The 17,115-nt window shown below is 29.9% G+C and overlaps 1 protein-coding gene across 1 annotated transcript; it reads left to right on the top strand.

The window, feature by feature from the left end:
• The first annotated feature begins 6,307 nt into the window (after nucleotides 1-6,307).
• Nucleotides 6,308-15,798, top strand: LOC109804847 (Nucleotide/sugar transporter family protein). The gene is made up of 13 exons (XM_020366728.3): nucleotides 6,308-6,585; nucleotides 7,143-7,922; nucleotides 8,005-8,174; nucleotides 9,432-9,517; nucleotides 9,649-9,698; nucleotides 10,140-10,207; nucleotides 10,676-10,776; nucleotides 10,966-10,978; nucleotides 12,294-12,478; nucleotides 12,725-12,811; nucleotides 13,604-13,698; nucleotides 14,884-15,033; nucleotides 15,414-15,798. The coding sequence occupies exons 2-12, from the start codon at nucleotides 7,396-7,398 to the stop codon at nucleotides 14,999-15,001; spliced, it is 1,500 nt and encodes a 499-aa protein (XP_020222317.2). The 5' UTR covers nucleotides 6,308-6,585; nucleotides 7,143-7,395; the 3' UTR covers nucleotides 15,002-15,033; nucleotides 15,414-15,798.
• The last annotated feature ends 1,317 nt before the right edge of the window (nucleotides 15,799-17,115 follow it).

The following is a 17,115-nucleotide window of genomic DNA, read 5'->3' as shown; positions in this document are numbered from 1 at the left end:
AAATTTAAACCTAAAATTTTACTTGAAGGAATCGAGTCTAGTAAACATGAACTCATAACTTGTTATTTTTTAATAGATTTCTTAAAATACCCATCTTATTTTACCCTTTTATTCAAATAATTTCTCTCTTCTATTTCTTTAAACAACTTTATTCTAGTGATCCATTTTCTATTTTTAATGAATAAAAGTAGTATACTAGAAATAGTATTCTTATAACTTACAAAGTAGAAAATCAATAACATGTTAAAAAATGGTAAATCTCTTTGTGTGCATGTATATATTCATTCATTTTTTTAAAAAAATATATTATATTCATCATTTCATACGTCATACTAACATGTTATTCTATATCACATATAAATAAAAATAAAAATATGAAGAAAAAAAATAAAGTTGTAATTTTTTTTTAAAAAGTATCTTTTACTTTTTTATATAACATGTACCAATTTCATAAAGTAACTTATAGAATTACGTGTATTTTGTTAAAATTTAATTTAAAAATTACTTTTTAAAATAATAGATAACAACTTTTTGGAATATTATATTTTTAAAAAAATACTTTTCAGAATTAGTATGTTTTTTGAAAAGTAATTTTCAGTAATCATAATCTTATTTTTGCACTTTATTTGATACAAACTTTCATGTTTGTTATTATTTAATTTCTATCTTTTCAACCCATATTCATTACTTTTTAAACCCAAACTACTAATCCTTATCTTCACCTCAATTTCATTATTTTTTAAACACAATTTCCATGAAAGTGATAAATGTACTTTCCATTCATTTAATTGATATCGTAGGTTTTTTTCTACATAGTATAATCAATTTTCTTTTGAGCCTGTTGTTGTGTGGGGGCTTGTTGAACTCCTTGTGTCTCTTGTGGTTGTGTTGGAAATGGTCTATTAGAAGCTATGTCACTTTCCATTTGGTTAAGAACTTAATTTTGCATGTATACTATCATAAAACTCTTTCTAAAAACAAGACATGGAACAACAATAATAAATTAATCAAAGCACCAAACAACACTTAATAAGTAATAACATAAACATAATATAGTACTTCCATGAATTCAAAAGAATTTGACAGATTAGAAAAATAGAGCAATAAGTGAAGATCAAGTCTAATGAGGAACTCACCGTGACTGGTTTGGTATGTAGGAGTGACTTTTCATCAATAAGGGTAAAGGGGACAATGATTTGGGAATCGGCAGCACGTGTTTTAGGGTTTTAGGGACTTACACTAAGAAATAAAATATAATGAGTATAAATTATTCTCAATTGGTGATGGAATAAAAATATTAAAAAAAATAAAATATAAGGAGGTTGGTTTGATATGGATCTATTGAATTTTGAAAGTGTCAATCCAATACCCAAATCAATCATGATTGAATTTTATTAAGTTGGTTTAAGTTGGATTTCATCACTCAAAATAGCCTAACTAATTTAATTGGATTAGTTTGATTTGTCGTATATATCAAGTTAATTCTAAAGTATAAAATAATACAAGAAAGATAATTAAATTCTGTTTGAAAAATATTTTAGTTTCATGTAAGAAATTTGTTGCTTAGAAAAATATTAGTTACGAGCTCAAAATAGATAGCATATTGAACTCATAATGAATAATAGTCATGAACTCATAATGGATATTCAACAACTTCTCTAGAATACATTAATTCAATTACGAAACATGTAACCTCTTTGAATATTCATTGTGCTTCATAGAAAATTCTCTTCCCATCAAAATAACGTTTGTAAATATTTAAATCTTTTTTGGTACATATTATTTTACTTTCAAATCAAGAACAATTTATTGGAAAGATAAAATGAAAGAACATAACAGTTTTATATTAATTCACCTTAACACAAGACTATGTTTAATCCTCACTTTAATTGTGAGATTTTCACAATAACCAAAACATCAACATAACAACCGCTCATGGTTGTTTATCAACACAGAGCTCACAACTCTTATAGATTCTACAAAATCACACTGCATTCACTCAATATCTCCCCAACCATAATACCTTTGAGGATTAGGTTATGAAAATAATGATATATAAGTGCTAATTATTTTAATGTTATCATTGACATATTAATTATTTTGTTATTATTTGTATTAAAACATTTCTTAAATATTTTCCAACAGACGAATTCCTTTTACACTATATAAATAGGTAACACAGTGAGTCTTAATACATAACATTATCTATTTTTATAAATTTTATTTCATGCTCTTTGTTATTTTGGACACTGTTCGTGAGACTCCAATGTGTTGGACCTCAATTGCACGAGTTTGAACACATCAATGTGTAAACCAGAGGTCCACTAGAAATTTGCTTTTAGGAAGTGGTTCTTGCCACGACATAATATTCTCTTTCGTTCTTTGCTTATGAAATTGATTTGGTTAATGTATCAAAACTCAAACTCCTTGAAGAAACCAATGACATATACAAACACAAGGATTTCTTATATTCTTCGAGCAACTTGAGGTTGACAATATTTTAAATATGGATAAACAATTCATCAGAGAAAACAACGAGGTAGTGGAAACTAGAATCAAATTAATTGAAAATCACTAAAAGTACAGGTATGTCATATTCTCTTTTAAGTGTATATCAAATTTGTTATTTGATCTATTATCATATTCTCTTTTAAGTGCATATCAAATTTGTTATTTGATCTATGTATCAAACAATTTACAAGGTGTTTATGGACAAAAAATGAGGAAAAAGATGTGATAAAAAAATATTTAATATGAAATTAAAAAGCTATTTAAAAAAAATAATATTGATTTGTTATTTTGTCAAGTTGTAATTTTAATTAGTTGCATATGTTAACAATCTTGTTTTAATGATTGTTTCTTATACAATATTTGATCAAATTTACTTGGCATTTGTTATGTAATCAAATTTTGTGCATGATTCAACGGAAAATCAATTATTATTTTTAATTTGATGGGAAAAAATTGTAGATTTAATCTTAATAAAAATGTTGAAAATATATGCATTGTTAAATGCTTAAACATAGGCAACTAATGTGTATAAATAATATATATAGTGAAAGTGTAAAATTGTTGCTACTTTAGATGTTGTTTTATTATTAGTATAAAATAGAATAAAAATGTATAAAATGAAATGATTTGTTAAAATAAATTACAAGCATGATGGATCAATAAAAAAAAAAGGAATCAAAAGGTTATATTATATTAGGACAATAACACAAGGTCTACAAGCTTAGATTTGATGGTTTAAAACAAACACATAAGTAATGGTATGAGAAGTTCAATAAACACTCTTTGTTCTTGTGTGTTTGTAAAAATGATCTATTATAATTGTGATGTCATATGATGATATGTTGTTATTTGACGTCTGATTAAAAATGGTGATCAAAATTAAAGAGTTTTTAAGTCCTAAGTTTGAGATGAAAGAATTGGGAGAAACTTGTGTGATTTTAGGTATTAAAATATAAAAAACTAAAAATGGTTTCTCTCAAAATTAAGGTTATCATATTTGAAAATTTATTAAAGAAAATTCAAAAGTTTTAATGTTGTATGTGATATAGCATCATATAATCCTAACATTCATCTTATAAAAAATAAATAAAAATGATGGAATGTCATTGGAAATGGAACCAATGTTTCTTATCTAAATATGCAAAAAAAAATTGGTAGTGTTATCTATCTCATAAATTACACTATAATTGATATTGCATATTTTTAACTAGATTAAGTAATTGCACTCATAATCTAAATGATGATTACTGAAAATTGCTTTTACACCTTTTTTTAAATTATTTAAAGGTACTATGGTTGGGGTTTACAAATTATTAACTTTTCAATTGTCTCAAAAAAGTTTTGTGATGTAAATTGGAGTACACACAATGATGAAGTAAACAAATATATATTCACTTTAAGAGGCGATATTATTTCATAGAAATCAATAAAATAAACATGTATGACATAGTTTACAATGGAATTGACATTCCTAATGCTTGAACGTGCAAGTAAATAAGCATAATAGCTAATAGCTAAAGAGGCCTAATGACTAATATACTATTGTAGGGGAAACCTACATCTCTTGTATCCCTTCATTGTGTTTAATAAGCTGCAATTGTTATGGCTAATAGTGCTTATAATGGTAAGAGAAGATAAATATGTATGAGACATAGTGTTGTAAGAAGTTTAATTAAAAATTGTAATATCTCACATGAGTATATAAAAAGTGAGAAAAATTTTGCAGATCCTTTCACAAAAAAAGGATTACCTTGGAAAATTGTCCAAGATATATCGAGGGGGGTGAACTTTAAACCATGGGTAGAAGAAAATATGGTGGACACCCAATTAATGGTCAAATAAAACCATATGAATACTCATATACACTACATTTCTCATCCTTATGGCATTTGGTAGTGCTTGATGTGAAGTTGAGTCATGAGCTCTTAATAGATACATAATCTTTGATATGGGTGACATTATAGAGATGCACTTGAAGTATCTATCTACGTGAGTGGGAAGGCATAGACTACCTTCCATGAAAGACTTTGATTATCTTTCTAGAGAACTCATAAGTAACCCAAGGTGAATATACATATAAATGCCTAAAATATGTAGTAAATTTTTAATTGCAAAAGTTATCACATTTTTAAAGGTAAATGTGTGTTGTGGGGGTCTCATCTTAAATCCATTAAGTTCAAGAATAATTCACTTTTTAGACATAAGGTGTTACTTACTACATTATGTGTTAATTCAATCTTATAGACATTAACACTTAAGCATAAGAACCTTTCCTTGGCCAAAATTTGTTTTCTCTCTTTCACTTATTTGCCATTAGTGGGGATATGAAAATAATGACATATAAGTGCTAATTATTTCAATGTTATCATTGACATATTAATTGTTTTGTTACCATTGATATTAAAGTATTTCTTAAATATTTGTCAATGGATTAATTTCCTTTACATTATATAAAGAGGTAATATAGTGAGTCTTAATATAGAGAATATTATCTATTTTTATAAATTTCTTCATACTCTTGGTTGTTCGGAGCATTGTTTGTGACATTCCAACGTGTTTGACCTTGAATGTATGTGTTTGAACACATCGTCGTGTAATACTTGGGGAAAAAAATTGGTTATTGGGTCGCATCAAAAGTCCATCAAAAATTTGTTTTTAGGACAATGATTCTTATCACAACACATTATTCTCTTTTATTCTTTTTCTACTAATATTTTTCTAACATGGGTTAGGATTAGGGTTGGACAATGAAAATAAATAAATTAAACAATAAAAATCGAACTATTCTCCTTAAAAATTGAATTGGACTATTCTTTTTTATATATAAAAATTTGATTTGAGTTGAATTCTTTAAAAACTGAGTTGAATAATAAAAATTGAATTGAACTAAATTATTTTCATAAAGGGTAAAATTTAAAGGTGTAAAAATGACTCGATTTGATGGATGGACTCGACATGAAATGTCTTAAGAAAAAAGTTGGGGCAATTTGGTTAGGCTTAATAGGCTAATTGGACTAGGATGGGTTACTAATTTTCATGCTTGAAATCCATTGATCTATTGGGCCTAATATTTTTATATATACATTTTCCTTTGTAAAATTTAAAAATAAAATAAAATGAGGTTAGTTAGGCTATCTTAATCAACCAACAAGTTAAAATAATTTTATAGTATAATTAAGTTAAAGTTCAATTCAATTTATTTTACTCACTCCTAGTTAAGATGATACAACAATCAATCAATGTTGTATATATGTGATTATTTGCACAAATTATAACTTTCCTTCTCTTTCTCACTTTCTCACTCTAAGAGAGATTTCCACTAAGAAAAAATGATTCACTTTTATGTGTTTAAGGATGAACTCTTAGATAAAAAATAAATACATTCATTCTTTCAATAGATAAATAAAACAAAGAGTGAATATTCTCATTACACTTAATAAAGCTCGAAACTCTCTCTATTTCTCTCTTAATATATATTTACCATTGAAGCATTTATTGCTCCAATATTCCTTATTATTTAAGTTAAAACAATTTTGTATTGGTTAATAAACAAAATAATATTCTTAATTTGTGTCTTATAAAAAAATATTAATTACTCCATAGTTTTTAATCTTAAATGTGATTTATTTTAAAATTTAAGAAATAGGAAGTTTATGATTAAACGCTTAATGAATAAGTAACCTTAGTCAACTAAATTAAATGTGCAAAATAGTCAGTTTATAATTTTCTGTTTAATTCCATTATTTATCCCCGAAACACACCTGAAAATCGTGTCAGATAATTTTGTCCCTGCCACCGACTGCGTTGTCCAATCTCCAATCCATTTTTCCAAATTGGAAGCAAAGTTTTTACTTCAAATAAAAGGAAAAGAAGATTAATATTTAATTAGTTGGCAATAAATCGATAATCAACAACATTAACAAGAGGTTGGTGACTCTGTTGTGGCGCAAGACAATAACCTTCAAACCAATTCTTCAAAAGCCTAACGCACCTTTCATCCAAACCAAGCTTCAGATCCAACGCCTTCAAATTCAGATCTGCAACCTTCTCTTTCTCTCAATCAACCATCCACAGGTTAGTTCCATGCTTTCTGGAAATTAAAATTAAATGGTGCAATCAATTTTTCATGGTGGGTATGGACAAAAACCCATCTTTGATCTTAAAGGTTGCATTTTTATTGAGTTTCTACGTGTTTGATTTGTACGAGGTAAATTTAGCTCAAATGGGTGTTTATAGCTCTCACCTTTTACCAGAGAAATGGTCTTTTTATTTAGCTTCACGTTTGGTGACTATGAGCTGATTTTGGGTCGGTTGAAAAATGGCAGTGCATAACATCCCGGAATTTGTTTTTAACTTTTTTTTTTTTGGTGTTGAAAGGGCATGGTTTATTAAATTCGATTATTATTTTTAACCATTATGGTATTTTTGGGGGCTTACCTTTAGTGTAGATAGTTCAGGGGTTTGTTGCTGTTTGAATCAATTTCAATTTCAAATTCAATCTAAATTTTGAAGAATTGTTATTTTTACTCTATGTTTTCTCAGCAATTGGTTTTGTAATATGGTTTTGTTTGAATTTAATTATGGGTAGATTTAGCCATCTACTATGAAAATTTTGACTTGTACTTTTACAGGTAAAGTTCTAGTCTTCAGTTTAATCCAAGCCTAATTAATTATAGAGTGGCTATCGAAGTGCTTTGGAGCTGGTTCTTCTTTTGGACAACTGAAATAAAGAGGTGAGTTTTGTGCCTGAACAGCGGCCATGCACTAGCTGTGTTATGCGCCAAAGTGTACTTATGTTGTTGGATTTGGTGGCAAGTGATGATATTAAACATAAGTTGTATGGAAGAGTAACATTCATGGATATAACTCGGTATGCAATAGGAGATGGTACAGAGTGAATTAGATTCAGAGAATGGCGATCTCACAAGGATTGATGATATTGGCAGTGAAAGCCTAGGTCGTGGCATTCGTAGAGAACTTTCATTTTCACGTTGGTGTGATGATGATGGAGGGATCCATTTGGATCAACAATTAGGTAATGGAGATGTTAGTGTAGAAGAAGACTCCGATTTTGAGTTACCATTTCCACAAAAGAATGAGCTGCAGGGCAGAGCTTTAGATAGAGAGAGATTCTTTCACCAAAAGTTTCAGCAGAGGAGTATGCTGATGAACAGTGCCGGTAGCATGGATGATGATTCTGTTCATAGGAGAGTTAATGTATCTGAGAAGTATGTCTCTTTTGACATTGAGGACAAGTCTGAAAGAGTAACAAATGGTGTTGATTCCTACATTTCTGTGGGTGGTGATGAGTCATTGGTAAAAGACTCCCAGAATCCTATTCATGTAGCAAATATCTTGAAGACATTGTTTTTGATACTTATGTGGTACACGTTCAGCCTATTTTTGACCCTGTAAGTTCCTAGTTTACCCAGTTTAGTGTTTGTGATGCAAATACTTTTTTCTTTTTTTCTTATTCTGAACTTTTTTGAACAGGTATAATAAAAGTCTATTAGGAGATCATATGGGAAAGTTCCCAGCTCCTTTTTTGATGAATACCATCCACTTTACAATGCAAGCTGTTTTATCAAAATTTATCACCTGGTTTTGGTCTCATAGATTTGAGACTAATGTTTGTTTTTCTTGGAGGGATTACTTTTTGAGAGGTAAATTTTCAATTCCTCTACCTCATTCTTGCTATCATTGGTTTTAATACAGCCCACCACTTTGTTATGTTGATTAGATATACAATGGTGTAACTTCTTAACACATTTTGGGTAGTAATTTTTCTTATAACTTAATGAATGTTATGAATGCGGAATGGCATCAGTTATATTTTCACTTCTAGTTTTGATTTAAAGTAATTTGTATTTCTCTGTGGTGATGTTATATCTTCTGAAAATAGGAATTAATTTTCTTGCATTTTTCTACTCAAATATCAAAATTCTAGCAGTATTGTACTATTGTGGTCAAAACATGTAAACTTTTTGTGGCTTGGAATAAAGACTAAGTCAAACATACTTCACGCTCATGTTTGTTTGTCAAGTGACTGTTTGTATGGTGTGACAAATTAGCCCAACTTATCTCCTATTGCCTGGTCAATTACGTGATGAATGTAAAAAAATATCAAAATTTGGCTAAACAGTCCTTTCATTTTGTTAGTTGTCATCTAGAAGACTGAAACATGTTCAATGTTAGTCTCTATGCAATGCACTTCCAGTTTTTTCGCTTCTAAACATGCCATTATTTTGACTTGGTCAACTATATGAAAGCATACAACTATTGGAATATGGCACCCAAATCCTTTTTTAATCATTAAGTTTATTCTAGAATGATATTCAATTTCATCTTTTTTTATTTCTTCTTAATTTCTTTTGGTTTTAGTGAGTTGGCAAGTCCAACTAGAACTAAGTAGGAGAGCTAGTTGAGCTATTTTTCAGTTTTAACTATTGGAACAATTTCAATTTTTGTCTTTGTTGTGTAGTATGAAGGCTCTATCACCTCTAACCATGTCATTTTTTTTAAATGAAGATTTTATTGAAAAGGAAAGAAGTTATAAACTCTCCAAAGTCATTTGTTCCTTACTTCCAAGAAGTTATAAACACCCCCTTCTAATAATTTAATAGTGGAAGCTCACCTATGTTCCAATTTTGAATAATTGGCCTAAATCATCAATTCTGGTTATTTGCTGACTCGAGTATCTATTTTTCCATTGAAATGCACAAATTTGCTAGCAATATGAAATGGTCTAACAACTCCTAGGATAATTGAATGTGCCAATTTTTATGCTATTCTTTTTTTTCCCCGCTTATGCTAATCTTCTACCTTGAAGCACACCTTTTTTTTTTTGTGTAGATTTCTCACCACTTATTACATTAACTTTTATATCAACTAATGCCACAGATGGACTTTGCCTTTAACAGTTGTACCAACTGCTTTTGGAACTGCAATGGATGTTAACTTGAGCAATGCATCTCTAGTTTTCATCTCTGTCACATTTGCTACAATGGTTTGTTCCGTTTCTCTTCTTTTCATGTAGAACACGTGAAATCTTAATTCTATCAGATTCTACTTTTTTTTTTCCCATTTTAGTGGAATTAACTATTCCTATTCTTATATACCTTTCCTTTTCTCTTACAGTGTAAATCTGCTGCTCCAATTTTTCTCCTTCTGTTTGCTTTTGCTTTCAGGTGAGTTCCCTGTCATTTGTCTTTGTAACCACTATGATTATGTGATTCTTTTAATTACTTCAGATAAATGTTAACATTCTAAAATTTAAGCAGTTGCTTCAATAAGATAATTCATAGGTGTATTGCGTTAATGAAAATATTTTTTTTATTATGAAGTGTTGCATAACCCAGAAGGCATTAGGTGTGTATAATCATTATGTACAGAAATAGTTATTTATTCTGTAATCAGGTAGAATTCTTTTAAATTGTCATGCTAACAATTATTTCAATTAACATTTCTGTATTTTCTAATCTGTTGTATTTTTTGTTCTGCTAATTTTTTTTAATTAGTTCTCAAGCAATTACATGTTTGGTTATGCATCCTGTAGATAAAGATAAATTGTGTTCATATAATTATTTTTACCTGTTTTCTGACATTTACTTTTGAATTTTGATTGAAAGGTTGGAGGCACCTAGTGTTAAACTATCAGGCATCATCTTAATTATCTCTGTTGGCATATTACTAACAGGTATGATATCTTCCTTCACTTTTGCAATAGTAATGTGATTAATATTCCCCAATTACTAAAGTTTAAATTAAAAGAGATTAAGGGAAGACTACTGGGTTAAATGCAATAGAGAGCCAAAATAGACTGGGGAAAGATATTACTTCAAGTTCAAAATGAAATAGCATCCACACACAAGTTAGGAAGGACATTTTATTCTAATAAGTAAGTTTGAAGGTTAATTAACTAAACAGTTTCAGAATTTAAAACAGCCAATAGGTTCTTCATATTTTTGTTGGAATTCTCTATCAATTAAAAGTATTGGTTTTTCCCATTAATGTTTGTGTTGAAAGATTCTCTACTTATGTTGGTTGAGTTTATTTTTTCCCCATGAATCTCGATCTTTAATATTCAACAAAAATTTATCAAATTACATTCTGCAAGATTTAGGAATTTATACCATCTGTTTAATTTTATTTTGGTGTACTGCAGTTGCAAAAGAGACCGAGTTTGACTTTTGGGGATTCATACTTGTTATGCTTGCTGCTGTTATGTCTGGGTTTCGCTGGTGTATGACTCAGATCCTTTTGCAGGTATTTTATTTACCTTTTCATTTCTCTGTATATTTGATATCTACATGTCTATTATGTACACAAGACACAGACACACATTCATGCTCTTATTTTTTCTTCTTTTGTTAACCTGATACATTGCTTCATTTTGTTGGGTTTGAACCTGATTTTCATTCTTGCCATTTGTGCTGAACTGAACCAAATTGAAAGAAAGAAGCCTACGGTATGTGCCTTGCATAACTTCATGTAAATAATTTGTTGAAAATATTAATCTTATATGATATATTGAGTGAACTGTTTCACTTAATCAAAATCATTAATGTTTCTAAATTTATTTATTTATTGTTGGTTTTGTTCCAATAATTCATAAATCTGAAATTAACTTCTTCCAGTTTATTCATGTTTTTTTTTTTGACTATGTATTCTTTCTGGACAGTCATTCATGTCTATGACAAAATAGTGTGATATTGCAGCTTTAGAAAATGGTGCATTATGCCCAAGTAATTGAGCTATTGAAGCTTTAAGGAAACTTATTACCATATATTTTAAGAGCTTTTTATATTGGTAAAAAAAGTTTATTGAGATTAGAGAAAGAATTTCAAAGAGGAAGGAGGACAAAGAATCTTCCTAAACAAAAGGGAAAAAATTTGAGAAAGAGAAGATTAATGAGGCAGCTCTTAGATGTTAATTTTTCACCTTTTAGTTCGATTCTCCTTGCTGTAAAACTGATGGATCAACAATGGTGACTTCAACTGTCAGAGAGGGACAATAGCTTCTTTTGTATAGAACTTGCTGCCTTTTCTATTAGTTATTCCTTCATCTCATAAACTAAATACTCCCGATGCTTCACAGTAGATTTTTGTAATCCCAAATTACATTAATAAAGCAGTTTGCTTCTTGCTGAAAAAGTATTAGGATCTTGTTTTTACTTTGCCCTTGAGCCTCACTTGTGTCTTGGAAATATGTTTTAAAGCAACTAACTACCCTTTAGGCCATATAGATTGACTTATCTTAATAAACTTGAAAGCTGAATTACATTGCAATCAAGATATTTTTCAATCGTGGAATCTTACATTTAAAGCACAGGGTTATTGATTTTTAAGCTCCAGAAGAAATTAATACATGTGGTTAGTTGAAAATATGTATGGAAATGTTGATTTAAATACTCTTCAAGAAATTGATCTTTTTCCTTTGATAAAAGAATTTAATAAAAAGGAAGACAAATACTGAAGAAGAGGATCAGGAATCCTCCTTAGAACATCAAAATCAAGGATAAAAGGTAAAGACCAATCAGCTCAAAAGAGCAGAGCACCAAGCACTTGATGTGGGTCTTATAGTTCTAAAATTATAGAGCGTGATTATTTATTTCAAGATTTAATGAGGCTAACCTTTTAAAATGACATATTACAGTGTTTCTCTCTTTCTAAATTCTCACTCCATCTAGCATTGAGTTGTTTTTTCCCAGTTAGAATTTTCAAAGTGCTGTTATATTTTAGCAAAAATATTATATGCCTTTTGACCTTTTCAAATGATTTCAGGTCTGAAAAATCCACTTGTGCTGATGAGCTATGTAACTCCAGTAATGGCAGCAGCAACTGCCCTTCTTTCTCTAGCATTAGATCCATGGGATGAATTCCGAGAAAACAAGTACTTTGATAATCCAATGCATATTACTCGAAGTTGCTTTTTGATGCTTTTTGGTGGCACACTTGCCTTTTTTATGGTAAGATTGTATATTCCCTTTAAGGTGCATGTATATTCTATTATCTCTCTTTCCATGCTTCAAGGTGCATGTATATTCTTTTATCTCTCTTTCCATGCTTCAAGGTGCATGATAATTCAAGGATTTTTAACATTTTTATACTTGTTAGTTATTCTTTTGACTTGTCTTGAACAGGCTTTTGTTTACAGATATTAGTTAACTTTAGTCTTTCTCCATGCCAACATTTGGATCTTTAACTTCTTGCAGGTGCTAACAGAATATGTTCTGGTCTCAGTAACTAGTGCTGTCACAGTCACAATAGCTGGGGTTGTTAAGGAGGCCGTCACCATATTGGTATCGATTATGTTTTGGGATGATTTCCATTTGTTGATATGGTTAACCAGTGACTGCCCCTTTTATTATTCAATCAAATATTTCTAGACTACCTAGTTCCACTTCTGTGCTGTAACTCTTGATTACATTTCTGCAGCATTTGCTTTCATTTAGCAATGATATTTTATTTACTAGGATCCTTGCTAAGCAAAACATTAACACTCATTAGATGAAAAAAAGGTATTAGCATTTGTAGAACTGTTAGTTTTTGCAAAATCAGTTGCCCAAAATTGTCTCTCTTTTATTCACATACTTGCTACATGTGATGTGCATATAAGACAGAAATTAGTCAAGTATAAAATAGACCCAGAAACCTTAAAAGAAAGAAATTTCATATTTTGGTTTGATCCTGATGTTAGGGTCCAGCTGGAATATTTCAAATAATTAATTAGAACTGTCATTTTTGTTTATTCTTTAGGTAGTTGTTGTATTTAGCTTTCTTTAGTATTTAATTTAGGTAATTTTCCAATTCTGTATTGTAGTAGAGTTTGACATGTTATTTTAACTTGAGCACTAACCGATTCTTGAGTTTCAACATCATCTCTTATAGATATGCATTATTCATATAATGCAACAGATATATATTATTCATATAATGCAATGCAACCACAGATATGTATTATTATATTCAGATAATGCTTTGTATTGAATGGATAAATGATTGGATTTTTGTTTTTAGTTTTTTTAATTTTCTCACATCTGGTTCTGTACATCTACTTGAACTTAATATTCTGGTTTTATGTTTGTGTGTAGGTTGCAGTATTGTACTTTCATGATCAATTCACTTGGTTAAAAGGATTTGGTCTATTAACTATTATGGTTGGTGTCAGTTTGTTTAATTGGTACAAGTAAGTCATCACTGGACATATATTTCAAGCAACAATATCTAATTTATGACCATTGTTTTCTCAAATTTTAACTTATTCTCTGATAGCAAAAATTTGTGTTATTTTTAAATCTGTTCACAAATTTTCTGGCTTTTAAACTTTCGGCCACACTGGGGGATAATTGAATAATCATTATAATTTATATTCCCACTTCCAGAACCCCTTGGGATGCTATCTTCTGCAGTTTAGATATTGATGCTTAGGGCATAAAGAAAGGAAAAATTTATTGCATGATATTTGTAGTTGATTTGCCTGAACTTAAATAGGTTGCACTTTTAGGACTGTTAAAAGAGAGAAAACAGAGACATACAAGATGCTGAAACGGTGTTTATAAACGACACCATGGAGATATGTTTATATAGACTTGTTTCATTTAATAAACATGAATAGGGGATATTTTGTTTCCCCTAAGTACGATATTATGTGCCTATAAACTTGATATAATAACTACTAATTATTACATTATGATTCTCAACCTTGACATTCAACTCCACATCTTATGTTGAGGGCTAGAGTTGTGATTTATATCTTGGCATCGTTTCCATGCCAATGGCTTTTAAGGAATCTTTGCATTTTCTTTTTATTACATTTGTTAGTTATTATATTTAGTATTTCAACTCAAATAAAATAATATATATTCTTTTTGTTTCTTCATTAGTTCAGGAAAGTTGTGCCAAACTTCTTCATACTCTATATATTTCTTTATAAGAGAATCTTGAAAAAATAATGAAACCACTTTTTTACACCTTAGCTTATAGTATGTAAAACATTGGAACTGCAACTTTTTTTATCTGAATAATACAACGCCTAAGATCAAATTACAACACGTTACTACTTAAATCTTGTCTGCATGCAAGTTTTTTGGGTCTTGCAACCATTTACCTTAGGGCATCGATTAAGGAATCAGAAGTAGGAAATTTTTATTGAGAAGTTGCATGAGAATTCACAGAATTTGCAGTTACACTTCCCAATAAAAAAACTTTTTTTTGACTCCTTAACTAGTGTCCTAAGAAGTAAGAACACAAGCTAGCATTTTCCTTTTTCATTTTTACCAAAGCCAAACAGGTGTTTCTCAGACATAGTAATACTTCCTTTCAATTTAATGCTAATCATTAAAAGTGTGTTCTTTTTTGGAAAATAATTCAGATACCTTAAGCTTCAGAAGGGCCATGGAGGTGGCAGTGAAGTGGCAGAGCTTTCAAGAGATTCTGGAGCCAAATATGTTATTCTTGAGGAGATGGATGAACAAGAAGATGGCATCTGATACCATTAAGGACCAAATCATTCAAAGCCAAAGTAAGCCTCTTCTCAGATGCCAGTTTAATGAACAAATCATAGCATAATATTTGATACATTCATTCATATATTGTTACTTCCTACTCTGGTATTTTTCCAAAAGCAGCAGATTTTACATGTTATCATAGATAAAAATGAAGACTGGATTCATGCAAGTGGAAGTTTCATTTATAACAAAGTTCCTAGTTTTTCATTTGCAAGGAAATTTGTAATGCATTTACTTATGAAACAAATTCTATTTTGTGGCTGAAATGTTAATATATGTAAATTCTGAGTATTTTCCAGATGTAGCATTTTTTTTTCCATAATTTGATAATGATTACAAGTCTTAGTTAATTGTTCACTGAAGCCTTCTTCCCTGCATTATATGTATATTGAAGCAATGATCTGTAAAGAGCAAAGACCAGAGGGCACAAAATAATCTTCCAGCAACATGCCAGTTGGCCTGCGCCATCTCATCTTTTTGAGACACGTGTTTATGTTCCCTGTTGGAATTGTGGTGTTAAAGTTCTTTCCAACTTTCTGAGTAAACCAAATTTCAAGATAAAATGCTCTCCTGCATTTAACATCACTTATATTCTGTGAAAAAATATATGTACCCTACCAGTTTAGAGATTTTGGCATTCTTTGGAGTGATAAGATATCACAACAGGTTGTAATACATCAATTTTTCTCAGTTTTGCTTCCTAGTATGGAATTGTATTTTTCATCATGTTACCAGTATTTTCTTGTATATACTAAATGCAGTTCTTAATTTCTTATCAACTCACAAATTGGTAGTGGCTATTCAACAATCTTGAATTTGAATTTTGTTGTTATGATGGAAAAGCAACTTAACATCAACCAGACTTTTGTATTTGCAATAGCATCTACATTTAGTTTTCTTATAGCTACCTATTGAACCTCTAGTCTTGCAAGTTGGAAGGTGAAGAACAAGCATTAATTAGCATTCTTGGAATTGTATTTTTCATCATGTTCCGTGATCACTGATTTATTGTGCACCAAGTGATTCAAATTATGCTAAAGAAACCAAATAATCATTGGCCACTCCCAATCAACCTTTAGATGTCGTCCCTAGAATCCCTAAAAGTGTACAAACCTTTGTCCTAAACCTACTAGGACTAAGATCTGGGCCGAAAATTATGGGCCAAAGATTCCTTTATCAATTATCAACCCCAATGCTGACCAGAAAATAAGAGAAATTCACTTGTTTTTCTTGCTTGGATGTAGGGTTCATATATGATCACCCTCCTAGGGACTTGGTTCAGACTTTCCTTCTTGATGCTATGGCTACTAAAAAGAGAAAATAAAAAGAAATATCCCACTTCCAAAGACTGCTGCAATTAGGCAGTCAGATTTTTAGGATCTACTTGCATGTATTTCTTTCTTTTTTAAAAAAAAATTGATATATATATATATATATATATTAAATGATTTCTATCACTTAATAATAACATAACATGCTTTACCAAAGGTTTGATATAAAATTTTAGATAACTTGATTGATTATTTAAACATTTATTACAAATTTGATTCTTGGCCATGTGGGTGAGAAAAAACAATGTTGGAAGAGATTAAACTCGTGTCGGTAATTTTTAGAATTCGAAAAATAGTTTTTAACTTGCACCTTAGAGATATTCGTGCTGAAAAAAAAGTACCATGATATGCCTTTTTATTAGGGTGAGCAACGGGTGGATTCGGGTGAAAAATGTTCAATTCATTGTAAACTAACTTTGGAAAAATGTGACCTATATTCGACCGATTAAGTTTTCAATTTGAGGCGGTTCGAGTTGAAATGGATTCAGATTTGAGCGGGTGGATACAATTGAGTTAAGGTTTTTTGTAGATCAAGTTATCTTAACGAAGGTGAGGTTTAAAATGGTAAAAAAAAAAATATTTTCAAAATAGTGTACAAAAATATAATGAAGGTGACGATAGATGGTGTAGATAGATTTGTAGATGAAATATTCACAAATTAGAGAAGCAAAAACAAAAGATAACAAAATTCATAGTTGTTACATGTAAAAAAAATCTAAAGTTAGAGAACAAAATCCATAAGAAACCACGACTGCACAAGTTGTA

Source organism: Cajanus cajan, chromosome 2 (genome assembly GCF_000230855.2).
Source record: "Cajanus cajan strain Asha chromosome 2, NIPB_CcT2T_4, whole genome shotgun sequence".
Taxonomy (NCBI): Eukaryota; Viridiplantae; Streptophyta; class Magnoliopsida; order Fabales; family Fabaceae; genus Cajanus; species Cajanus cajan.
This window is presented reverse-complemented; position numbering and strand designations above follow the sequence as displayed.

What these genes read in the sequence shown, in the direction of transcription:
- LOC109804847 (XM_020366728.3), top strand. Translation starts at nt 7,396, where the DNA reads ATGGTACAGAGTGAATTAGATTCAGAGAATGGCGATCTCACAAGGATT. An exon ending in CTGTTTGCTTTTGCTTTCAG is followed by an intron (nt 9,699 to 10,139) that starts GTGAGTTCCCTG and finishes TTTGATTGAAAG; the next exon opens with GTTGGAGGCACCTAGTGTTA. An exon ending in AGGAGGCCGTCACCATATTG is followed by an intron (nt 12,812 to 13,603) that starts GTATCGATTATG and finishes GTTTGTGTGTAG; the next exon opens with GTTGCAGTATTGTACTTTCA.